Raw genomic sequence first — 27,418 nt, 5'->3', positions numbered from 1 at the left:
TATTCATACATAAGTTCTTTATTTATAATTTTCCACGTCACACCCGACAACCTGTTCTTTAAAAGGCCTAATATGTGTTGAATAACATATCTGTACCTCTCAGAAATTCTTGCACTAAATGTCATGCATTAATTACCTGGATCATATGTGATGGAAAAATAACCTTTTCCACATATGTCATAGTGGCATAGTGCATAAGCTTCCCTGTGTCTGAATATAGAGGCTTGTTGATTTACTTCAAAAGTCCAACCAAAACTGTAGAGGACAAAGTGAGAGTCAACTCAAAGACATGGCAGATAACAATTTTATTACACATCCACAGACATATAAATACAAAAACTAAACTACTTTTTGTCTCCTGCTTTAGCTTGAGGGTCTTTAGCACTGCATCGGGCCTGTAAGGCTGAGAGCAATTCTTGTGTGGTTAGTTTGGATCCCTTCATCAGCAGCCTCTCTCCATCCACTACAAAAGACCACAATGACATGCATTATACAATGACACTATGCCGTACGCTCCTTTGCAATATTGGAGTTACAGTTCAGTCACTCACAAAATGTGATGTCAATCGTAGGCTCTGATCGGTTATGCTTTACTTCTGTGATAACTTCACAGTTCATATTTGTGGCTCTGGCTTTTTCAGACCCGACCACAATGAGAAACTCTCTGCAGGAAGGAAGCAGACCAAAGATATGCAAGAGATGTGATGGCTTTATGCTTTTAATTATACCTTCATAAATTAACATTTCATTCATGCAACAAACACTTGAGGAATGAGGGATAAGAACCACTGCCGTGACAGCTCACAATAAATGTCATTGTCATCAAAAACTGATTAAAGAGTCATTTGTGACCCTGGACCACAAAAGCTGTCATAAATAGCACGGGTATATTTGTAGCAATAGCCAAAAATACATAGTATGGGTCAAAATTATAATTATTATTATTAATAATTTTTTTTAATGCCAAAAATCATTAGGATATTAAGTAAAGATCATGTTCCATGAAGATATTTTGTAAATTTCTTACCGTAAATATATCAAAACTTTAAATTAGTAATATGCATTGCTAAGACTTCATTTGGACAACTTTAAAGGTGATTTTCTCAATATTTAGATTTTTTTTTGCACCCTCAGATTCCAGATTTTCAAATAGTTTTATCTCGGCCAAATATTGTCCTATATCGTAACATACCATAAATCAATGGAAAGCTTATTTATTCAGCTTATGTATAAATCTCAATTTCGAAAAATTGACACTTAAGACTGGTTTGGAGGTCCAGGGTCATATTTAGGACAGCTTTTAAAACAATTTAACGACAGATGATTTTACTGACATAATTGCACACTAATTTACTATTCAGATCCAGAAAAGTAAATTTGGAATTGTTATGGATCCTGCTTCAGATATTATGCACGTTTAGAATAGCCTACACACACACAATTACAGTATAAACTGTATGCAATATATTTTCCATAGTATTAAGTAAAACCTTTTCCATGATAAGCATATCAAACATTAGTATGTAACGTGACTTCATCACGGTATATGCGAAAAGCATATATCATTTTCAATACAATTTGTCAACTGTGCACAGTAGGTATGCTGCAAGAACAGCACCGATCATGATAAGTTAGTTGTACAAGTTCAAAACAGTTTGACAGCCTGCTGCAATTACCGCCTTTAGACTGAGAGCGGCGCCACACATTTCACAATAGAAAATACTAAGTAGTGAAAGCTGGGCAAGCATCAAGACCTACTATGCCATTAATTCGAAGTGTCATAAACACGTTCATAGAACGTTTAACAATCAAACTGCGTATTATCGCACATATCTGCGTATGCTATTGCTAACGTTAGTGCATTTTGCTCCTCCGGTGTTAAATGTCGAGCGTTGAGAACAGTCCAGCAGTGGCGAGTGCTGCTGTGAACGCTAAAATTAAATGTCTATGAACTGAGAAACACATCCAAAACATATCTAAATAAGTATAATTTGCATCATATACTCCGTTCCCATGACCGCTATTCCAGGAGGACAGCACGGCTCCTGAAGTCATGCTCGTGCACAAGATTTACCTTACCAGACAGAGCTGTTCTACACTTAAAGTAAATCGAGGTATATACATTATTCTTACCTTGTGGAGCGGACATTAGATTCAAATGGGCAAAACTGTACAATCATTTTCTTAACCGTCTTTAACATTACTGCTCCCCTGGACGCCGCCATCTTTCCCCACATGACCTTTCACCTGCTGTTGACGTCATATGTCAACGTGAAATATGAAAGCGTTAAAAAAAGTGCGATATTAAAATAAATAAAAATGCAATAAAAAAAGAAAACATTGTTTTAAAGGGTTTTTTTTCCACCGAGACAATTGATCCCTCCCCCCATGCAGAACATACAATTTTAAGTGAAAAAGACTATTAGCCCGTGCTCTTTCACATTTATTTATTTATTTATTTAAAATTCTTATATTATGATAATATTTATAAAATATTTCATATTTTATATATTCACCGAAATGAATTTTTTCTCAAAGCAACATACAAACAATTTTAAGCTCAAAAAGACTATGAGCCCATGTTTTCACGTAATTAAAAAAATAAGCAATTTATTTATTCATTCATTCATTCTTAGATTGTCAATATTTATAAAAATATTTCATATTATTTTCATCGAAGCAATTGTTTTTTGCCCCAAGCAGAACATTATTAATTCGTTCATTCTCATATTATGTCAATATTTATAAAAAAATAATTAATTGATAAAATATTATTTTAAATATAATTTTAATTAAGTAACTGTACTTTAAAAACAGCTGTGTCTGTTACATCAAATGCTTTAAATTTATTTAATTAAATTATCTCAATCTCTGGCATTCATTGTTATTAGTGTACTGAAATAAAAACAGTTGCAAATAAATACCGAAAAAAAAAACATTCAACGTTATGAGTATTTTACACGTTATGTGTATTTTTTTATTAGTGACGAAACATGAAACACATCCAGTAGATGGCGCAGGTGGATAGTGTATTATTTAGTGAGCCACTCCAAGGTTACACATCATTTTCTGTTGAGTTCATTCAGTTTATTGCCATAGATACATCATGCTATATCTTCCTTCACACACCCATGCATAATCTGTGGACAGTCATCAATGTTAATTTGTTAAAATGCACTTTCAAGAAGAAATCATGTCATTATATCAAAAATCAAACAAACTGCCCATAGTTAGATGATTTCCATAACTTACACCCTACAGCCTTTGGCAACTATGTGTCATCGATAATTGCCTTTTTAAAAAACATACGCATATTGTGACATTTTGTACACTCCCTTTATTTAAGATTTTGTAAGAACAGAAACATGAAAGGTTTGAAATTGAATGCCCTGCCTGTCCTCAAATTATTTATATAAGGAGTTTGAATACTCAATCTGACAAGCGCAACAAAATACTTGTAGCTATTTCTGACACAGATGGGTAGTTAAAGTTGTATCACGCTGAAGAACATCTGAGCTGAGATCAATTTCAGAATACAGACATAAGCTGTATAAGCCTTCAAAACTGAAGTTATGAACATTATTAATATGCTCATGTGACTATGAGTGTTCGCTGATCAGTTTTAATAGTTAAATGAACAGTATTTCAAAAACAAATTTAACAGAGATAATTTTGGTACATATATTAGTATACTTTTATATACAGACCAATATAAATATAATTCACAATATCAACATTTGTGCCTCTGCTTTAGGACTATTTATTACTGTGACACTTCTACAGCTAAATAACTGTGCACACTAGTGAGAAATGTGCATGTATCATCAGCACTGAGTCAAAAAATCAATGTCACTTTTGAGGAAGTAACAAGTCGGCTATTTCTGATGGTGCCAAAAATGTTTTGTCACTCACATATGAACTAAGGCCAGCTCTCATGCTTCGGATGACCAAAGGGTTTTTTCCTGAACAACTTAAATGCACAGTTGTGGTCGCACATTAGGACTATATTTAGACATGAGCTTGAGGGGTGAACTTCCTATCAAGCCCTTTCTAAAAACAAGTTTCTCTTTTCCTTACTGAAACAATGAGAATGAATACTCCTGCCACCATTTAATCCAAAATTAAGAAAGCTACAAGCACTGAAGCAGAAACAATAAGGCTGAACACTCAAGGGAGGGGTTGTTATAATGCATGTTAAAAGTTATTTTGGTATTGCTGTCATTGCTTCTTGTTCTAAGTATAATTTTGGATGCTCCCCAGGAAGTCAGACACCAAGCATTGCATTTGCACTGAATGAACAATGTATTATTATTATTATTACTATTATATTTGTTATTATTATCCGATAATCCTGTACTATCCTGCGATTCTATACATATTCATTTTGAATGGTTCAAATATATTGTTTATTTAGCATATAAAACACAATTTGCAACAAACTACAATTTTAAGTTACAATATTAAGTAAAAGATAATGTTCAGGTAAATGTTTCTCTGTACTTCTCACATAAATATATTTTAAGTCAAGTTAAAATGTAATGTACAAATAAATGACTTTGACTATATATCAATAACGATTATTTTAATGGCATTTCAGTAAGCATCATAATTAAGTATGAAAATTAGTGCTGTCAACCGATTAATCGCGATTAATCACGTACAAAATAAAAGTTTTTGTTTGCATAATATATGTATTTTTATTATGTATATATGAATACACACAGTATATATTTGGAAAATATTTATATGTATTTACATATCTATATATTCCATTCATATAATTTATATTATAAATAAATATACTTAATATATAAACATAAAAAAAATCTGAAATATATACATGCATGAGTATGCATATACATACATAGTATATACATAATAACACAGCACACATACATATATTATGTTAACAAAAACTTTTATTATGGATGCGATTAATTGCGACTAATCCTTTGACGGCACTAATGAAAATACATTAATATAACTAATTTAAACAAATGGTTAACCCAAAAATCTAAATTTGCTGAAAAATTACTCACCCTCACGTCATCTAAGATGTAGATGAGTTTGTTTCTTCATCAGAACAGATTTGGAGAAATGTAGCAGTACATCATTTGCTCACCAATGAATGGGTGCCATCAGAATGAGAGTCCAAACAGCTGATAAAAACATCACAGTAATTCACATGACTCTAGTCCATTGATTAACATCTGTTTGTAAGAAACAAATCCATCAAGATGTTTTTAACTGTTTCTTCTGACCAAAATATGAACCCTTTATCCATAATATTGCATGCAGTGAAAAAGTTGTTTAATCTCAATCAGGAGAGAAACATGCACTAAACAGGTTCCATACAAATATGGGGATGACTTTCTCACTGCAGGAAGTGTTATTATGGATTATGAACTCATATTTTACCTAGAAGCAACAGTTTTAATGGATTATTGTGATGTTTTTCATCAGCTGTTTGGACTCTCATTCTGATGGCACCCGTAAGAAATCATTGTTGAGCAAGTTATGTGATGCAAAACTTCTCCAAATTCACATAAGCCAACTGCTTCTCAGAAGGCCCAAGGTTGAGTAACTTTTAAGCAAATTTTCTCCATTGGGTCAATTATTCCTGTAAAATGCACCACTTATTTTGAAAAAATGCTGAGAAGGGTTAACGATCCCTGCTCTAAAACACCTTAAAACATAAAATATTGTTATTTTTAAAAGATAGCCCTATTTCTTAATTTTCACATGCCATCCACACAGCACAACCTGAAAGCAGCCACCTAAACACACATTGTTGCTGCTTTGTTGCGGTAGCCACATCCGAGCAGAACTACAGCTCCCGTGATACACTGCGCCGCTGGGATCTGTCTCTCCACCCCTCTGCATCTGTAGCGGAGGACCGCGGCCACAGAGTCACAGCAGCACGGAACCGGTATGGTGTATGTGTGGTACACATCGCAGTGCGCACTGCAGCTCAGCCTCGCTGGCACTGTCCTCTGTGGTCGTTTGTAAATACGGCATGTTGTTTGAGTGCTGCTGCGAGTCCGCGCTGAACATATAAACTCGAGAGCGGAGATACAGCTGATCCACGGATGGTCGTCTGAGGTAAGTGGTCCTTTGATATCAGCCCACCCCAACATTGCATGACTGGAAAAGTTGCGCGGAGAGAGAAATATCTATAATGAGAATGAGCCCGTTAGGACTGTGAACTTCTTTCATGTATTTTGTGTGGCGCGCGTGAGAGAGGACAGACGGACACTGTATCTGAGTGCTGCTTATTTACACGACAAATTCCCAGCATACCGACTGAGGGAAAAGTGGAATGTAACGCAATGGTATTGATGGTGTGAGTAAGTCTGGATAATTAGGTATCAGAGTTTTAAACATGTTATTACATAGACGCGAGTCATCTGTTGATTTCTCAGTTGTATAAGAGACGTGGAATATTTAAACACAGCTAACATGTGATTTACCTTAAACAAGAATTAATCCAACATATAAACAATAATCTAAAGACAGTGCATAGTTCCATACATTAAATATTCTCTTACCTATGCATATAAAATCATTTGTTCATATTTGAGATGAGACGAGCCTACTGGATGAATATACTTTTTTATTATCATTTTGATTTAATGTCTCTAAATAGTACTAAAGTACTAAATACCTTTCAATACATGAGTGTATGTTTCAAACAAGTTTTCATGTTTTTCAAAGTAATTATAAAAAACTGTTTTATATCATAACATTTTTAGACTGTAATTTCTAAAATTATTGTTAAATTATTTTTTAAATCTTATTTTATTATTATTGTTATTATTATTAATCCTGTAGAGTTGCTTAGTTTTATGTGAGCAGAATGTGGCAAAAAAGGTAATAAAATATGGAATTAAAAATCCAACACGATATTGACATTTATAGATGTTTAAATAATTTTAAAGAATTATAAAAGAATATACCAAACTTAAAAAAACTATTAAAGAAAATTAGAAAAGCCCCCCTCCAAAAAATAAATAAATATATATATATATATATATATATAAAGCCCCACAAAGTGTCAAAATGACTTTGAACATGGTTATTGTTCAACAGAAGTATATTCAAGTCATTATTTAGCCTAGTCAAAACAACTGAGAATCACGCCATACTGTATTTATACTTTTATGATTTGATCAAAAGGCAGATGAAGACCTTTAATTTGTGTAATAAGTAATAAGTAACTTGTGTAAATAAAATGTCAAAAATATCTGAATACCTTTGCTAAGGAAACAAGCTCTGGACATTTTAGTCTTCTTCCACTTTATCTTAAACAAGTAGAGAGATCTTTTTGATGCTCACTTTATACAACTGATCTTTAACCTTTAAATATCCTGATCAGAATAGTGCTAAAGGTAATGCCCACGAGATAACAAAGGCTAAACACATATCACACATAACTCATCATTACATAGATTATCTAGCAGATGGTTATCTGCAAGTCAGCAAGTATGTAAATATCAGTGAACTGTAAATGTACCCTCTCAGCACAAAATAAAGCCCATTGCGACATATAAGCGGAACGACAGCTATGAATGCAGACAGCGTAGCAGGTTTAAGTAGGATCACAATGAATTGTTTAAATCCATCAGTTTCCCAGCATCTAAGAAGAATCTAGACACAAAAACAGTTGGATTGAGGTCAAACACTCAGGACAGAAGCCCTGCCTCACATGTTTATTAGACAGATAGTGTTTTCCTGGTTGGCTGAGCGTAGCTTCAGGCTCTGTTCCACTGCTGGCATTCTCAGCTCTGCAGCAGTGGCAGGTTTTACTCTCTGTCTGCACCTGTCCTTTACACTGGAGGTTCCCCCGACTGATTATTGTATAGCAGAATTCAGATTTCATGCTTTGGTACAACAAAGCAATGTCAGAAACATTTTAATTGTTGGAACTTTGGACTCTGTTCTGGCCTGGGAGCTGTTTCTCAAAACCGATGCAAATGAGCACAAGTGGAAAAAAGGCTTTTGAAGTCAGGATATGTCGGTTAGCATGGCTCTGGTGCTTCATGGAATTTTGCTCATAAATGTCAAAAGAAAAGGTGGGAGTAAAAGAGAGTGAAGTTTCCCTCAAAGGGTTTGAATCTTAAATGGAACAGAACTAGTTTGAGCTGTGAAGTCTGAAGCTGTTTTTGCTATTGAGAAACATTTGATTGGATTCATGGATGTTTCTACAGCTGTGGCTCTATTTTGTTGGGGGTTGTGCTAAATCCTGTCAAATGGGGCTTTTGGGATACAATGGGGATACCGTGATCTAATGGAATATAATCCCCAATGCGTAAATGGATATTCTGTACATTATCATTAAGCTTAAAGGAATTGTTCACCTAAGAATGAATAATTGCTAAACAATTTCTGCAATCAGGTCATCTAAGATATAGATGAGTTTATTTCTTCATCTGAATAGATCTGGAGAAATTCAGCAGTACATCACTTGCTCCTCTGCAGTGAATGGGTGCCGTCAGAACGAGAGTCCAACAGCTGATTAAAAACATCACAGTCATCCACAAGTAATCCACACAACTCCAGTTCAATTAATATGTGTGAGAAACAAATCCATCATTAAAACGTTTTCAACTTCAAACTGTTGTTTCTATAATGTGAATCCTCTATCCATTGCTTTCTCCAGTGAGAAAGTTTTCTCATTTGAATCAGAAGAGAAAGCGAAAACAGTCGAAAAAAAATATGTGGGTGGATTTTGATGTGAGAAGACAACATTGGATGAACATTTTCACTGGAGGAAGCGTTATTATGGATTATGGACTGGTTTGGCCAGAAGTGAGAATTTAAAGTTAAAATGCCTTAATGATGAATTCTTAAAAAACATGCAGCTTTTCACTTCACAAGATGTTAATTGATGGACTGGAGTCGTGTGGGTTACTTGTGGATTATTGTGATGTTTTTATCAGGTGTTTGGACTCTCATGCTGACGGCACCCATTCACTGCAGATGATCCATTGTTGAGCAAGTGCTGTAATGCTAAATTTCTCCAAACCTGTTCTGATGAAGAAACAAACTCATCTACAGCTTAGATGACCTGAAGATTAGTACATTTTCAGCAAATGTTCATTTTTAGGTGAACTATTCCTTTAATGTTATTGTTCAGCGCTCGTTGCTAAGATACACAGCAGGAGATGAGATGTGATGTTCATTGTGAGTAAATTAAATTAAACCAGTTGTTCTGCTAATGATCATTAAGTAACAAAGAACCAGGATGCAAACATCTGAGCTGCTTTGATTCAGTGAGAGTAGAGAACATACTCAGTGATGGGAATGTCAGAGACCCAAGTATATTTGTAGTCGAGGAAACAGGAAGCATTAGAATTCAGCGTTTCGCACATGAAAGTATCGAGAAAATGTTTGCACACTGAAACACTTAGAAATTCTCTTAAAATAACGTATGTTTTGTTCATTCATATATCATGCGAGAACTGTTGGTTAATGTTGTTTGCTGTCAAACAGATTTGGTCAGGGCTGTAAAAAGCTCATGGCAAATTCATCATGGCAGACAAATGTTATTTAATACTAAAGTTGCTTTGACACAACTGTACACACGACTATGCAAATGATAAAGGCTTATTCAAAAAACTATCATCAGCTTCCTGATGATAATGTTTCTGAGAACAGCATACCAACAAGGACTGAAATGATTCCTCGAGTTACAAGATATCCTTGATGAAATGTTTTGATGAAACAGTTTTGCTTCCTAAATTACCCTATAGTAATGCACAGAGGATGAGTATTCATGCACTGAATAAATGAAAGTATATTCATAGTTTCACATTAACTGGGTTATTCTTAATTAGGGGGGCTTTCCTGTGCACTATGAGGATAAAAAAAAAATCATTCTAGTTCTAAGTCGATTTCAGCTATTTTGTGTGTTGTTTTGATCACTTTTAAAAGTGTTGAAAGGGTTTAGCTTCCATTATATTCATAAAAAGTGTAAAAGAAATGTACTTTTTTCATTTTCTGAACTTTTTTCTTGGGAAAAATCACAGTACCAAAAACTGCTGTTGCTTACCATCATGGCAAGCATTTTAGAGAACTATTGAGTTTCTCCAAAAACACTTACATTTAGTTCTGATAGGAAATGAGAAGTGATTAGGGCAGCAGAGTGACAGTTCGAACGTGGGAAATATCACTGCTTTTAAGATTTTTACATCATGATCTCAGAGCAGCTTTATTAGATTGCCCAATCGATTAGTATTTAAGTGTTTTTCTTCAAATTCTTTTTAATTATGCACATTTAAAATTGTAAAATTTAAAACTTGTTTGCTTCTACAAAACTGAAACTGTCATTAACACACATGTAATTTTCATTACAATCACACATTTTTAGTGTAAGTTGTGATACTGTGGAATCAGATTTGTATTTGAAATGACACTGCATCAAATCTTTATTTCAGGAAGTGTTTCTGAAAAGTAGTTTTTTTCTAGATTTAAAGTCAAAAGTGCTTCTAATTGAAGAATCACCCTGCACAGCAAACCTAACTGGCTTAATATAGTGAAACATTTATTAAACATGTTTTAATAAGTGATGGTTATTGCTGTTTGTCATGTAATATTGTAGTGCAATGTTGTCTAGATATAATTTTATTTTCTAGATTGTGAAATAGCAAAAGTGTTTCATTCTCGAAATGTAAGGCCATTGTGACTTTTTGTACAAATTTCCAGTGTAGGTGTGTAACATACATTACTACTAGAGAGACTTTGCAAGTTTTTCCATGAGAAGAACTGCAATGTCTGCATGACACAGCAATCTAAAACTCATTAATGACACATAAAACATTAAATTATGGAAAGCCGCTGTAGTTAGTCGTTTCACTCCTGAATCACCAAATGGATTTGACCAATTTCCCTTGCATGTTGTGTCGATAAGTTGTAACTCTGGAATGCCGATTCTCCACTTCCATCTGTTTTTTACGTGAAGCTGACAGCGTTAATTGTCATCAGACATGTTTGGCCAGTCTCAGACATAACAGGGCTTGTCTGATCTTGTCGCACACTGTTATTGAACGAGGGGGCAATTGCAATTTTCTCAGGATAACAGGGAGGTATGTTTGATTGTTGTTTTGTTGACTGCACTCACTCGCTCTATGCCGCTCAAATAGAAATTGCTTCCTGCTGAGGAAGTCTCTGACTCTTTCACGTAAACAGAGCAAATTTAATTAAACCAAATTATCAGAGTGGTGCTGGGAAATCAAAAGGCTTCTGGAGAGCGTACATAATGTGCCACATCAAGCTCACCCTGCGTGTCATTTGCCTCGGTCCCCTAGTGGGTGGTCATGCTGCAGATAACTGGACTATTAGAATAATGTCACAACCACTCATGACTTCAGTCAGCTGTATTACAAAGCCACAGGCAATCATGGATTATATGCTTGCTGTTATGATTAACATTTTGTATTCACAAGATGGAATATAATATAGGCAATATAAACAAACAGGAATCATTCAAGATTTATAGGCCTACTGTACAACATCATATTGTATAATTAATAACGCTTTTGGATAATCAATTTGTAAGATCCCCTTGGTGAATTTCTCATGGGGTATTTAGAATAGTGTATTTAGAATTCATGAGTAAAACAGGAGTTGTGGTTATTGTTACTTACACATTTTGTTCTGCATCATAAATGACACACAATCATGCATCAGATATTGTATCAAAACCATTGTGTGCTTTAAAATGTAAGTTGCTGACAAGTTTCTACAGAAGAACTACAGCGTTTGTCTGTTTCATCAAATATATCAATACACAAACTTGTGGTAGTTGTAGTCCTTCTGTAGAAAATAACATTTACAGCATGCATAGGGTACATAATGATTTAAAATGTATGTTATGGGAATGATTATAATATCTGTTGTACAACATCATGGCTAAATAAATCCTATTTTACAAAAGTTCTGAGTGCAAGTGCAGGAGATAAAAAAAAAAACACGTACTTCAAAATAATAGCAAGAAAGCACATATTTCTGTTTACTTTACAAAAACACACAGTACAACAAGTGTCTGATTCAAAAGTCTTGTTCTTTTATTGAATAGTTTAAAAAGGCTCAAACTCTGACAAATCCTTTACTGAATCAACATGCCTACTGAGCTGTAACCTATGATCATCTTGAAATGAAGCAAGCTTTGTTTACTTAAGGTTTGCGAGACTTAAATTAGTAGTTTTACTGACAACTTGTTCACATGGCATCCTTTAGTTAAAATTACACATTTGCAAATGAGTTTTTTTCTGTGTAGTAAAGGATCAGCCCAATGAGGCTCATGTAGTACAACTGTTTATGGATTGTCATTCAATTATGTAGTGTCTACCTTCCTGTTTATGACTGATTTCACGGAGAGAGTTTTCGACTGAATGTTGTGTCTGTGGGGACGTCTGAAGAGCTGTAGAGCAGGGTTAGTTTGGCATTCTGCCCATGGGTTTATATGGCACACAGAGGGGTTTCAGCCTCTCTGCCTCTAACCATTCAGCCGTACAGAACACTGCAGCCTCAGAACGATGCCGATCTGTTTATGAGAAATGAAAAACATTTCAGGTGTGATGGTCATGTGGATACTGTGATCAAAAGATTACAGCGTCTGTCCTGCGGGCTGTGGCTTATGACCGAGCCATACAAATGTTTCACTGTTTAGTCATCTTCAGAAGAAATGAGGGGAGGCATATTTACTCACTGGCCACAAGCAGACAATGTTTGTGTTGTTGAAGAGAAATGTGTGAAGTCAGGTTTCTGATGTGCTGCTGAAATGGCAGGAACGCGAATGAAGGAAAACTGCAATGACAAACCATTCACGCTTATTTGTCGAGCGAGGTTTGTGAGTAGGGTTGCCAGCATCAGCAGAGAAAAATCAATTTTTCCCCATTTTTTTATCCGACATATGCCATTTGAGAATTAAGTAAACCATTTATGGCCTACAGTAACAGTATCTTATACAAATTATAATTCAGTTACTTTACTGTAAGTGGCTCAGCAGCACAAATGCTTTTCTAATCTCAACTCTAATTTTTAACTCTGACAGATTTTCGATGCATATTGATGAATATTTGAAACTGTTTAAATAGTCATTTTCTGCAGTGCTGATACACCAGTAGGTGCTACACTACAGTAGTTGCTCTCTGTTTTACACTTTCTGTTGACACACACAGCGAAGAGTGGCACTGCGATCGTTTACACTCGAGCAGCTCTTGATCCAGTGTTTTCAGTGTTTCAGAGCAGCTCGGTTTTACATTTAGATTTATATATTTGTTATTGTAATTTTGCTCATTCCTTAATTTCATAGGTTGTTTTTGTTTTCATTTTTGTTTAGAGGCTCTAAATAAGCCCTGTTGGGTTTTCCACCTCTCCTTGTCAGCCCTGTCTCCCTGTGTGTTGTGTTTCCCTTCCTCTCGTGCCCATATTTGGTTTTCCTGTTCCTATTTAGTTTCCCTGATTAGTTTCCAGCTGTGTTTGATTAATTATCTAGTTTTCTCCCTGTTTATAAGCCCTGTGTTTCCCTGTCTTCACCTCCGCTGTTATATGTCATGTTTGTGCTTCATGTCTCCGACGTTCTCTGTGTTCAAGCGATTGGATTAATAAATACTGTTTGTTGGACGGTTTCCTTGTCTCCTCGTTCCCGGTGAACGTGACACTCCTCGCATAGTATATGGATTGTATTTATTTATTTTTTTATTGCATATAGTTTATTTTTGTGCAACTAAACTAAACTGAAACTTGGTTCACAGTGAATTCTGCAAACTTCACTACATGTGTAGAGATCCAGCATGCGCAGAATGCACCAGTTACACTTTTTCACAAATCATTTCGTAATTTTTCATAATCTTTGTGGACAGATGATTATAACATTTCATGAGATTTGTAATGAAAAGCATTTTTAAAGCTGTTGGCAAAAACTTAAATGTCTCTCTGTAGTTTCAAAAGCTCAAGAGTTTAACTCTTGCAAGTGAAGAAAGTACTTTAAAAAGTTATTTTACTATTGCAAAAAAAATTGATATTCCAAAAATAATAATAAAAAATATTATGAAATATGTATTATTATTACATTATTATCATTTTATAAAATCCCCTCAGAGCTATCAGGCCTGAGGAACCTCAGAAAGCAGAGTATGAGTTTGAATATAGTCAAAAGTATAAATGATCTTAGATACTGTTCAAATTTTATGCTCTTAAAGTTAAAGGTAAAAGTTACAGGTAATCGAAAATAATACTGAATAGCGCTATTTTTTTGGTCAAAATATTGTATCAAAGTTAGAAATTCCAGGATCGCGACACAATTTTTGGATGATAGTGAGCAAAAACAAATCAAGTGCGATAAATACTGAAGCTACCTCATATATTTGGGTATAAGATGCTGAAATATGGGACAAACTGTCATGTATGGATTTTACACAACACACAGTTATTTTTAAATACTGACAGTTTTGTATCACGCATGACGGCTGGCAACCTTATTTTCATGATTTGTGCTCAGTTCACTTCTTTGTCACAGGAGATGTAAACTTCCTGATTGCTGTGATCTGGTGGTCCGCCATCCTGCATGGGTGGAGGGACCGTATCTGAAATGTTATATTGTAATAACCTCCACACAGACTAGTCACCTTTATTTATATAGCGCTTTTAACAATGTAAATTGTGTCAAAGCAACTACACAATATCAAAAAAGGAAAACAGTGTGTCAATAATGTAAAATGAAAAGATAAAAAAAAAAGATTTTCAGTTAAAGGCATTTCATTATTGAATTCAGTGATGTCATCATCCAGCTCAGTTCAGTTTAAATAGTGTCTTTGCAATCAGGTCGACGATATCGCTGGAAATGAAGTGTCCCCAACTAAGCAAGCCAGAGGCGACAGCGGCAAGGAACCAAAACTCCATCAGTGACAGAATGGAGAAAAAAAACCTTGGGAGAAACCAGGTTCAGTCGGGGGGCCAGTTCTCCTCTGGCCAAACGAACCAGCAGTTCAATTCCAACTGCAGCAAAGTCAGATTGTAAGGGCTCAACTGGTTCCAGTGGTCCCTCCCCTTTTCTCTTCCTTTCGGAAATGTGCCGTTATCAACAGAGGGCATATTAATAAAAACAATGGCTAGCTAACCGAGAGCTGCTCTAGCCACCTCTGTGCCCAGACAACTTCAAAGAACTACTGTGTGTTTTTATGACTGGGCACTTTGGCTTGGAGCGACATTGCATCAAAAGTGGTTTTGAGAACGGGAAATTAATGAGAGTTTGGCAATAGTGCGGTCGGCTGGGCGAATACCTTTGCTGGAATTGGTGCATCAAGGTTGCACTGGGCAGTACGAGTAGTTGAGCTGTTTAGTATTTCAGAAATGACTTGTAGAATTGAAACTAGAAGTATTCTCCAGTGGTCAGTGAGACTGTGAGATGTTTTAGTGCATGTGTGACCAGGACACGATAAACAAAATAGAATACATGTGTATGAATGAGAGCTGTGGTAAATTACATAAGATAGTGGTCATAAGTGTGAAGTCTTTATCCGCATCGGTTTTGTTTTACTTGTTGTCATAGACAGCTCTGTTCTAAAGCCTAGTGCACACTCATTCTGTCTACTCTTGCAGCTTCCTAACCAAAACACAACCTCACAGGTGACTGATTTGGAAAGTTCTGCACAGACAGGAAGTTTTTTCATTTTGGCTCAGTTTTATGACACAAACATTGCTCCTCTGTATTGCTCATAATTTATTACATTCGATTTTGGCATTAGCGCATTAAGCAGAGGTCCCACCTTTTATTTAAAAGGACAATACCTTTTTAATCTTTTAGAGTAAAGAAGAAATATATTTAGAAGAAATGTTTATGATATCACTGTACTTTCACTGGTTTCATTTTTTGGTCATTTGAAATATTTTAAACTGACAAAGCGATTAGGTGACTTTATTTTTTTACTACAATTCAAAAGTTTGGGTTCAGTTAGATATTTTAGTTTTTTTTTTAGACCAAAAGGCAAGTACGCATTAAATTGTTTATAAGTGACAGTATAGACATTTATAATAAATAAATGCTGTTCTATTACACTTTGTTAATGAAAGAATCCTGAAAAAATGTAGCATGGTTTTCACAAAAAATATTAAGCAGCACAACTGTTTTCAGCATTGATGATGATAAGAAATGTTTCTTTTGCATCACATCAGGATATAACAATGATTTCTGACGGATCATGTGACACAGGATATTAGTTTTTACTGTATTTTTGATGCAGTCTTTGTGAACAGAAGAGATTCTTTCAAAAACATTAACAAAGTTTTACCAATCCTAAACTTTTGAACAATACTGTAGGTGAAATCTATACTTGTATGCCTGTTACCTACATAGAAAACATCAGTTTGAGAGTGTCACCAAGATGGCTGCAGAGTGAACTGACTTTAACAATACCAGAACAGAAACAGAAGTATGTGATATCTTCACTATCTGTCCGCCATTGCAGTGCATTCTGGGATTGCCTTTTTAAGAAAGGATGCATGTGATGCCAGCTCATAATTTAGACAAAATTAAGCATAATTATGCTATTTATTGATTGGTAATGTGTCAGTGATGGCTGAAATTTCTTTCTAGTTCTGTTTAGACTGAATCCTTACCAGGATGAAACCGGACAGCACAATAACGTCACTCGCTCTGATAATGGTCCTGTAATATGAATAGGCCACATCATTGCATTTCCCTAATCTCTTTGCTTTCAGCAGTGTATGTCAAAGCAAATCAGTAATGGGAGCACAACAGCATGGTAAAATGATGCGATTAGGGCCATTACCCATGTTATTTCATTATTTCTTGCCACTGTGCCCATCTCTGGGGTTGTTTTCCGTCAAAGCAAGTAGGACATTAACTCTATTCAAAGAAAGTGTTTGTAAGCAGTGGAAAAACCAGCGGTTGATGGTTTGCCAGGCCGAGAAAATATGGAAATGTGCTTAGTGTCGGACAATAGCTTTGGGGCTCTATTGTGAATCAGGCTTTGGCATAAGACCCCCCCTTTGAAACATTATCTGACTGACAGCACTGTTATGCATTGGTTTGGCTACGAACTGAAGGAATGCTTTCTTAAAGAGTTGTATTATTATCTGAAGCATGTTCCCAGACCCACTTTTTAGTCTTGAGGTTTCTAATGTCCAAGGTTTGTGAACAGAGGGCTAACCCTCCAGGGAAAAGGGTCCTTCATTGTGTTTTCATGTGCGAGTGCTGATTAGTGTGACAGGCTTTGGTCTTCAGACATTATTACAATGATAATGGCCTCCGTTTTTCATGCCTTCATAGTGTCTGCTCACCAAAATAATTACTGGTCATGCTAAAGGAATAGTGCTGGGGATTATGCTAATTCATACCAATGTGATTATATGAATGAGTAATACTCTATGACGCTCTTGAATTAATCTCTCTCTGGGTCCCGTATGCTTGTATGGCAGGATAATCTGTCCAAATGATACCAGTGTTTGTCAGCGATTGGCTTAATGGAGCAGCCCTCTCTCATAAATACATAGAGCTGCAGTTGCCCCGCTCATGTTGCTGGATTTGAAATAATAAGCCATCTTTTATCAGACCAGACTCTTTTAAGACTAGTTGCTGTGGTCTGTCTGGCTGTTATCTTTAATCATTGTGTCAGAGCTGCTATAAAATGCAGTTTGAGAGTTTCACTGCAGGAAAACTCCAGCACTGAACCGGTTTCTCATATTCCACTGTTTTATGCTTGAAGATGATCATTTAGAAGAAGCTGAAGTTGAGATATACTGAATGCTTTAGTAAAACTTGAATAGCATCCTATCATAATTCAGTAAGTTTTGTCTTGTTTTGCAGTAAAAAAAAATCTACACCTTCTCAAAACAATATACATTTTCTTTATGTAATATGTATATGCATATATGTGTAAATGTATATATAGATAAATGTTTGTTTGTTTGTTGTGTTGATTAATGCTTAAAGTCTTACAATATCATTCAGATTGTCCTGATTCTGAGCAGTTGTTCCCAGAAGAAAATGATCAGAAAGTGAATTTAGTAAAATTGCCAATGACATGATATGAAATACTCCTATAGTAGTATCCAGAACGATTTTTAGATATTTTAACTGGAAAATAATACAAAATATTTGTTAAAAATAAAATGTATAACCTAAAATTCATGTGGGTTGCATATATCGCAGATTATTTCATGAAAAATCTTTGAGCTCATATTTAAATGTCTGACTTTTGATCTTTTAGAGGTTCAGGTTTAATGCAGGCCAGTCAGGCTCTTCCACACCAGGTTTAGTAAACCCTTTTACTAGTGGCATCCTATGACTAAACCACAAGAAAATTTACTGAGAGACCTAGCTGAGGGCTGAGCACATCAGTCAAGTAGAGAGGAAGCAAATGCTCATGCAGAATAGACAAAAAAGCAGAAGAAAACCTGAGAACTGTTTGTCCTAATATAATGAGAACTTCAAATCAGGATGTTACTGGATTTCATAAAATCCACAATACCACATGTAAAGGCTGATATTTGACAGGTAATTTAAAAGAAACATTTAGAGGCAGAGAAGGGAAGAATGTGGGGAGGGGGACGTGTATGACTCAGGGCTTTTTTTGAATATGTAGCAAATGAAAAACAAATGGTGGTAGCAGGAAGAAATCAAGACCAAGTAAAAAAAAGAAGCAAATTGTTGTGCTGAGGGTGATTCAGGATGGACGGAGGGGAAATCCCAACGATAATAACACATCAGGAGATGACTGAGAGAGACCTGAGGGTTATTTAGTAAGAGACATGTTGCGTCTTACACAACTGTTAGTTTTCAGTGAGAAAAAAAAAGTGGGATGGGGATTGATTTTTATTTATCAGGAATTGAGTGGAGTTTTGAAAGTGGCATGTCCCCCTAAATGTGAGGGTGGAGGGAATTGTGTTTAACTACCTCCCTCCTAAAACACAGCTGGACTCACTTTTTGATCCTTTGGTAACAATCCTTTTTCAATTAGTTATTAATTTGTCTTAACTATTGACACCATTTTAGAAAGCCTACATTGCCTAAAATAGAAAACTGAAAAAAACAACAACAAAAAAAGTCTTATTTTCCATTAAAAAAAAATGGAATAATCCTTGAAATAAGATAAAGGTAATCACAGGTAGAGGAGAGTATTAGAGAGAGATGGACTGAGCGACTGTGATTACCTGCATCTGATACAGCATTCCTTCAGCTTAATCTAATATTCACAATAAAACTTTAGTTTGAATGTCCGTTCAACAAATAATAGAGCTGATAAAATGTAAAAACTGTAACTTGAATACAATGTAAGTCGCTTTGGATAAAAGCGTCTGCTAAATGCATAAATGTAAATGTAAATGTAAATAGATTAATGAGACCAAAGACTGCCCATTAGATTTACCCAAAAAAAATTATGTATCATGTTTAACCACTATAGAGACATCCGAGCCAGCGGTAAATTCCAGAAGCACTCTCAGTGGGTTCATGAGCACTGAACGGTTGCTGACGCCCTGGAGTTCACTCCCCCCACCTACAATCCCTGCCGGCCCAAGACTCGAACCCGCAACCTTTGCATTACGAGTCAGACTCTCTAACCATTAGGCCACGACTTCCCCTAAAACGATATAAAAGATATTTAAATATCTAAAGATATTTACTGAAAACAAATGTATAAAAGACCCATTAAAACTCATTAAAAAGTCATTTTTGCTGCATAAATAGCTGCATTGGTCACATTAACCAGTAGCCTGTGGCCTCAATGGTGCCAACAAAGGCGTTTCAGAGACAGAGCAAGTTGTTACATTACAAAGATAAAATAGGCCCTTGGAAGAATATACACAGATGCATTGTGAATAATAAGACCAGGAACACCTATTAAGAAAGTAACTAGGGATTGACCATTTTGATTTCATGTTGACTTCGAGTAGCCCTCAGATTTCAACAGATTCCTGATAATGGGGCTGAAAGAGTTTCTCTTTCATTTCCCCCTTATTTTCAATCCCATTCCTCCAAATATGTTACCGGCCATTTGAGAGCGTCTCTTTTCATCGCTCCAGCACCTTCTAGGCAGTTTGCCAGTACTATAAGAAGTAGACTTGTGGTTTGTAAGTGAAGAAGAAGTACTTAAAGAACACAGGCAAGTAAATCTTCAGCTAACCTGTTTGCCATGGTTTCTGCAAGACCTGTAAAAGCTGTAAATGTCATTTTTCCATTCTGACCCTCATTTGTCATTGGTAGGGACTGTGAGCCAACAGAACCCTAAATCACACGCACATACATACCCCAAGACATCAAACTTCCACCCCAGCTGTTCCTGCCATATAACAGCCGCTGAGCAGAAATAATTGCTGCAGAACGTTCCGGAGAATGACTTTGCAACCGAATCTCAGCGAGTGCCGAGAGGCCAGAAAGAGGCACAGACCATCAAAACAGATGATTCATGTTCCATCCAAAACTGTGAATGAGCCTTTATGGTTTGGACTGGTGCTAATATCTCTCACATTACACTTGCTCTGTCTCCTCACTTCACACAGAGTTCTCCATCTCTTCACGTGAAATAATCGCCATTTCACACATACTCAAGCAGCGTGAAAGTGAAGCAACTGTGTGACTGTAACAGAAGTTAGGCCTTGTGCTTTCACACTGATGATGTTTCGGGTAAAAAACTGAACTGCAGATTTATACCAAAAAAATGACAAGTAATTGTATTTATTTATTTATTTAGTCACACTTTATTTTAAGGTGTAATTCTTGCTATTAACAAACCATTAACTATGACCTATGCCTACTAATTTGCTGCTTATTAATATTTAGTAAGGTATTTGTTCAGTTTTGGGTATTAGGTAGGATTAAGGATGTAGAATATGGTCATGCAGAATATGTGCTTTATAAGTACTAATAAACAGCCCATATGTTATTAATAGGCATGCTAATACGCAACTAGCTAATAGTGAGAATTGGTCCCTTTACTGAAGTGTTACTATTTGTTTTAAATATTTACTCAATACCTGATTGAATATTTACTTTAAAAATGTCAAGAAAAAATATTAATTTGTTTATGGAGAGTTGGCCATTTTAATTATTACAGACTTCATAATAGCTAAATCTAATTGATGTATGGGGAGTGGGGGCTCATTAACATCCAAATGATAATTAATCTAGCTAAAATAGAACCCAAACCCCAAAATGTTGCCAAAAAGTGCTCAAATCATCTGAATTCTGTCAGGTTTACTGAATAGAAACAACATGTTTAACTTGCATCAAGCCTGACTCATAATGGGCGAGTTAACTTGCATCAAGCCTGACACGTAATTGGTGAGTTTACTCCAGTATTGGCCGTTGCTTCATAATAGCTTATATTTGTACATGTTGATAAAGAAGTATAAACTGTATTTCCACAATATTTTAGCTGAATTCAACACCAAAACACCTATCCTTCTTGTATGCAACACAGTTTTGCTTGGGCGGACTGTGTGAATACTGTTACCTGTCAATATGGGTAGTAAAATAAATATGTGCTGCTTCAAGGTGACTCAGATGCTTTCAAGTTCTTTTACTTGCACTTTGAGAATACTTTAGTGTGATTCATCAACTGCTAATGTCTTATACTAACGTGCTTGTTCCATTGTCTGTTTATTTATAGCTTTTTCTTTTGATCTCCCTAATTACTTAGCCTGTCTGTGCTGGGATTTTTGGGAGGATGCAGCATTTTTGGTGCCATGACCCGAGCATTCTGTATTTTAATGCAGAGCAGTGGAGTGGGCAAAGAGGTGCCTGCCGTCTGCCAGATGGGCACTTAGAGTCTCCATTGGCCTTAAATCCCACAGTCAGCATTCCCGACAGTACTCGTCTCCCAGAAAAATTGCCCAAGTGTAGAATTTCGGCTAAAGGCTGGAGGGTTTTGGGAAATTTTTACCTAAATAAACTGTCATTTGAAATATTATGTTATTGTAGGCTGGAAATGTTATATATTTGAAAATATTTGGCAAGCACTGCAAAGCGATCTTCTCTTTTTTGTGGCTAGAGGAAGTTTCCATATCCACTTTAGCATTTAGCAAAGAAGACAAGTTTACATTAACATGAAAAGGGAAATATTTGAAACTATGATGTGCATGGGAATGATCAGGCCACATGAGTTGATTTGGTCTCTCTGTGGTTTTCTTTTCGCCGCCACTAAAAGAAATAAAGCTGGCAGCTGTGACGGCTGTAAAGCTAAGGGTTATGGGAGAATAATAAGAAATGAGCATAGGTGCCCACCCATAGCGTGCTACATGTTGCTGTTGCAGTGATTGAACACAGATGTGGAATATAGAAATGGGCTGTGTCTATACAGTATACTTCCACATGCCAACTACAATTGTTGGAAAAGGTAATCATACACTGTAAAAAATGTCTTTGTTAAATGACAGTAGTTTACTGTTTACAGTAAACTACTGGTAGCTAGATTCACCACTATAATGCTGTAATTTTACAGTGTACCTACTGTAATCTGCAATAACAGTTTATTAGTGTAAAAAATATTACAGTACCGTGCCGTAAAAAATATAAGCTTTACAGTATAATACTGTCATTACACTGTTATTTTAGTATTCCAACTGTAATTTCATAAGCTCTTTATTACTTAAAATGTATTAAAGTACTGTAGAATGTGAACTTAACATTGTAACACTGCTAAGCTAATTATTTAAAATTATTTTAAAAATATTTATTTAAAATGCTTTTATTAAAGCATTATTAATTATACTGTTTCCACTTCACCAGTGAGACTGGACTGAACAGAACAAAATGCTGTGACTTCTGGTTGCAGAATATGTGACTTCAAATGTTCAGCTGTGTTCAAATGTGACTCAAAGTTCAAACCTTGCCCTGTTTTGCCCTGACACCGTCAATTGGCTGGCCTTTGTTTCCCTCTCATGGTTCACACCAGTGAAGTGCCTAAAATGTAATAATAGAGAAATATGGGATGTTAGGCATGGCAAGTAAATATTAATTGGGGTCTTACTGTGTTTCAGAGAAATAAAGAAAGAGAGTAGTGGGGTGGAAGGTAAAAAGAAAGAACAACAATTTCTGAACAAAGTTGGGAAGAGGGGCAAAAAAATCTAACAATATTTACCTTTGAACAAACTCCAGTGTCTTTGTAGCTTTCTCTTGGTTTTGTAAGTTAAAGACAGTAGCTGGCTTCAATACTGATCATCCAACCTCCACTTGTGACTTCGTCACCAGCAACTGACGCAGACAACAACAATAGTTAATATTCAGAAGCATTACAAAATATTTGTATCAGCCTACACACGGTAACAACAAAATACAATGATTATGGTATAACTATAACGGTTAGCATAACTTTAGTGCACATTTCAATAAACCGCACAACAAATGGTAAAATAAAGGCCAATCTATCACATAGAGTTTACAAAAAAAATTCAATATACCACGGACATTTGATTAGTTTGCAAATTGAACTGTTATTGGTAACATTCAATAAAAAGAAATAACAGTGTGTAAATAATTTCACAGGCTAAAACTGACTTTGAAAAAAATTGCAATTACCTTAGTTGGCGAATAGAAAAGCAAGTCGGTGCACCGTCCATTTCGATGCTGGCAGCTCACAAAAATCGTCTTTAGTTCTGCTTCTTATTCTTCTTTCTCTCGTTAATAAAATATTGTAGATCAGTAATTTAAAACCTGCGTGAGTGCACACCTCTTGACTGTTGATGGGAGCTGGTGCATCGTGGGTTTGCTCAGATGAGTTATGAGCGGGCTCAAGCAACAACGTCACCCATCTGACTAGACTAAAAAATACTGTTAAGATTGAACAGTAGCTTGCTGTTAATATTTTTATCATCATTTACAGTATTTAACTGTATTTACATAGAACGGTACATTGCTGTAGAAAATGCCCTGTATATGTTTTACAGTGACACACTAACGTCAAAAGTTTTGGGGTTGGTAAGATTTTTTTTAACGTTGTAATTTATTCCTGTGATGACAAAGATTAATTTTCAGCTTCATTACACCAGTCTGCAGTGTCACATGATCCTTCAGAAATCATTCTAATATGCTAACTTGCTACTTCAAAAGAACAGCGTTCATTTGAAATAGAATTATTTTGTAACTAACTGTCTCTACTGCCACTTTTGATCAATTGAATGCATTCTTGCTGAATAAAAGTATTAATTTCTTTCAAAATGAACTGACCCCATACTTTTGAACGGTAGCGTAATCCCACTTGTCAAATCCACCAAGGTGCATTGTGTTGCAATACCCATTCAAGGCTCAGTCAAACTGTTTTACTTGAAGCTTAATTTACCATGTAGTGTGTCTGAGAGGTAAAATGGTTGTCATATGGAACAGTACGTCCCTCTGAGGGCAGAACAGACGGGAGAGAGAATTACATCGGCAGCCGGAGTCCATCACTAGTGATTTTAGTATCACAGCTTTGATGCCCTGTGTCGTAACTCCATTAAAGGTCCTTTGTGTGCTGTCATCTTTACAAACCAACTCCTCACTGAGAGAGAAAGAGATGGATTGTCTGAACAGCTGTGACAAATACAAGATTGTCCAAAGAATGGAATGTGTTAAACAGACGCTGTTCTAGTGAGCAACAATTATGCTGCCTCAAGATAACTTGTTTAAGCCAAATCTGACAAAACATTAATTGAAAAAGCAAAAGTATCAATTCAAATAAGTCAAATCAAACTGAAAACTGATGAATTTAGCCAGTATTTTTATGTGATGTGAATTGTATGCATATTAAAGCGCTGTTTGTTTAGGTAAATGCTGTAGCATCAAACTGTACTGGAATCACTTGTGAGTCAGGAATCTTATGCGATTCTTGAGAGATTGTTTCAAAGTTTCATTTCAGTTAGGATATCCATGTTGCCTAAGATGACAGGTGTCTATGAATTCAGTGAGACGGCAAGACAGCTTGCTAGGTTTTAAAATAGAGATTCTCCGTCTCAAGATGACGCAAGACCTTGAAATGGGCAACTATTAGTGTGCGGTTTAATATTAGCTGTTGTTTTATTGGGTTTAATGTCAACTAGTTATTGTGTGCATGCATACACTACTGTTCAAATATGTTTTTGAAAGAAGCTCACTAAGGTTGCATTTATTTAATCAAAAATACAGTAAAATTTGAATATTGTGAAATTTTATTACAATGTGAAATAACTGCTTTCTATTTTAAGATATTTTAAAAAGTAATTTATTCCTGTGATGGCAAAGCTGAATTTTCAGCATGTCATGTGATCTTTCTGAAATCATTCTAATATGCTGGTTTGCTGCTCAAGAAACATTTATCAATGTTAAAAACAGCTGTGCTGCTTAATAGTTTTGTGGAAATTGTGATACATTTTTAGGATTCTTTGATGAGTAGAAAGTTAATGAGAAACAGAAAAAAAATCTTTCTGAAACCAAACTTTTGAATGATCAGACACACTAGATCATTTCACTTGTTTATTTTTATTTATCCTGAGGAAATTTAGTCTCCTAAGCAATGAAAGAACTTTAGAGAAATAGCATTTTCCTTTGGGTCTATACTAAAATGCAGCACAGACACTTTTGAGCTTAGTAAAGGTGTGGTTAGTGTTATTGACAGTTTCATGTCTGTTTTCTAGCTAAGATCATTTCCGAAGGTCTAAAGACAACATGCTCAGCAGAAGGGAGTTCCACTCGTTCTCCCTCCCTCATTTTTTCTTGTTGCACACTCGCTCTCATCTTAAAGAAGCTCACATCAAAGCGCCCCATTTAGTGCTGGTTGGCAGGTGTTGGGTTTTTATGACAGCGTAATGATTTCCTGTCAAAACCACCCCTCAAATGGTCTTGATTTGTGCACTTATAAAGCAGTGGGGTATACCTTTCAGGCTTCACTTTTTGTTCAATTTAAACTTAAAAGAAAAGAAGGTTAATACATTACTTTTGACGTAAACTCTGGATTTTATGGTGTCTGACTCTTTGTACTAAATGCAAATCTTCAAGTTATTCATCAGCCTTTAACATCTGTTCTTTTTTTAAATGTACTAAAGGAGAAATAACAGTGACTTTGTAAATAATATCGACGGTTTCTACACTGAGCACCTGATGAGCAGCTACTGTTTCAGTTGCTGTTTCAAAGAATGAATCACTTTCTGAATTGCAACACTCCATTTCATTCACTTGAGAGTCGCCATAATTGCCTTATTCAACAGGCTTATAATCTATGTAATGGTAAAAAAGCACCTTGAAGTCCCTTATGACCATGTTTTTGTTTAATAGTTATTTGCTTTAAGCATAAATGTTCTTACTCATTATTGCCAGGGACAATATGAGAAACAGAAACTTTTAAATCAAACCACAAAAACAGTTTAAAACCACACAAGAAAAGAGGAAGTTGTAGTTCTCTCTTTTTAACCTTAGCTTACACCAGAGTCTCTTGTTTCTTTCCTTTGGTGACAGCGGCTCTAAGAGTTTGACCCGTTTGAGACCTCATTCATCCCTGCTCTGAGACACTGTTCTAATCTCTTATTGACCTACAAATTCATTGTCCCAAGCGGAATGTCAAGCACAAGTACAATGCCGTCACCCGTCCCACAATCCTGAGTGCCACAGATGTGTATCAAGGCCTCTGAAGGAAAGCGGAAGCAGCAGGGTTGTGTATTTTTATTCATGTCACTTGTACAATTGCTTGTTTCTGTGTTCAAGCAGATGCAACGACGTGTTAATCCACTACAGATTTGCGTTTGGCTCACATATATATACATCTGAGGTCATAAACCTCATTTCATCATCTGAGACATCTTTCTGGAGTCAGGAATCTCCATAAGGCCGCATTCCTCTAATGCCATGGGGAACACCGGTCCGTATTCCTCTGTTATTGCTCATGCTTGTGTATTTTTAGGCTGAGCTCTTTCTGTGCTGCTGAACTTATGTTTCCTGTGGCCTTGTGCTCTGCCTGATTTATTTAAGGCCCTTGAGGGTCCCAGCGCCAAGGCACTAGCCTTGAAAGAGTCCCTAGAAATACCTCCTGGTGGTGTGGCATTAGGACTGGATTTACTCTCTCTTTAATTATGAGGGGCTGTATGGACTGTTTGTTTACTGCAAAGGCTCAGAGAGGAACTAATCCATCATCCTGTTTGTCAACTCCAGCGGGAGTCTCAAACAGCCTGATATTTGGAGAGAGATTTCTGAGAATATAGTCCTGAGTATGTGAACACCAGGCAATGAGGGTAAAGCCTTCTGTCACAGGTAGAAATACTGCATTGGCTCTCAGAGGATAGCAAAATATTCAGGTGTAGGAAAGAAATGCAATTTCTTCCTAATGCTTACTGTGCTCTTAAAGGGATAATTCAGCCAAAAAAAAATATTATATTATTGTAAAATTATATTATATTGTATTATAATATTATGGAGTGAACCTAGAAACTATTGGTATGGTTTTTTTTAATGGAT

At 35.8% G+C, this 27,418-nt stretch overlaps 2 protein-coding genes across 4 annotated transcripts in view; one reads left to right on the top strand and one right to left on the bottom strand.

The window, feature by feature from the left end:
• Window positions 1-4: 4 nt before the first annotated feature.
• Window positions 5-2,243, bottom strand: LOC306847323 (large ribosomal subunit protein mL53-like). The gene is made up of 3 exons (XM_079381214.1): window positions 2,134-2,243; window positions 552-664; window positions 5-463 (listed from the first exon to the last, which is right to left on the bottom strand). The coding sequence occupies exons 1-3, from the start codon at window positions 2,235-2,237 to the stop codon at window positions 345-347; spliced, it is 336 nt and encodes a 111-aa protein (XP_079237340.1). The 5' UTR covers window positions 2,238-2,243; the 3' UTR covers window positions 5-344.
• Window positions 2,244-5,885: 3,642 nt separating this feature from the next.
• LOC306846846 (phosphoprotein associated with glycosphingolipid-enriched microdomains 1-like) overlaps window positions 5,886-27,418 on the top strand; it is a 55,230-nt gene continuing 33,697 nt past the window's right edge. For 2 of the 3 annotated variants that reach the window (XM_079380498.1, XM_079380500.1), the window contains exon 1: window positions 5,913-6,102. The gene's annotated coding sequence lies outside the window, so the exon portion shown is untranslated. Of the gene's footprint in view, window positions 6,103-27,418 lie in introns of all 3 variants that reach the window. The other variant, XM_079380497.1, reaches the window with a different exon arrangement.

Source organism: Barbus barbus (genome assembly GCF_936440315.1).
Source record: "Barbus barbus genome assembly, chromosome: 27".
NCBI lineage: Eukaryota > Metazoa > Chordata > Actinopteri > Cypriniformes > Cyprinidae > Barbus > Barbus barbus.
Note: the sequence above shows the minus strand (reverse complement) of the source record. Positions and strands in the feature narration are given on the sequence as shown.

Bases quoted from the DNA above. Each gene is read 5' to 3' on its own strand.
- LOC306847323 (XM_079381214.1), bottom strand. From the start codon at position 2,237: ATGTGGGGAAAGATGGCGGCGTCCAGGGGAGCAGTAATGTTAAAGACG. The intron at 665-2,133 runs GTAAGAATAATG...TCCTTCCTGCAG, and splicing joins TCTAATGTCCGCTCCACAAG to AGAGTTTCTCATTGTGGTCG. The intron at 464-551 runs GTGAGTGACTGA...GGTCTTTTGTAG, and splicing joins TACGATTGACATCACATTTT to TGGATGGAGAGAGGCTGCTG.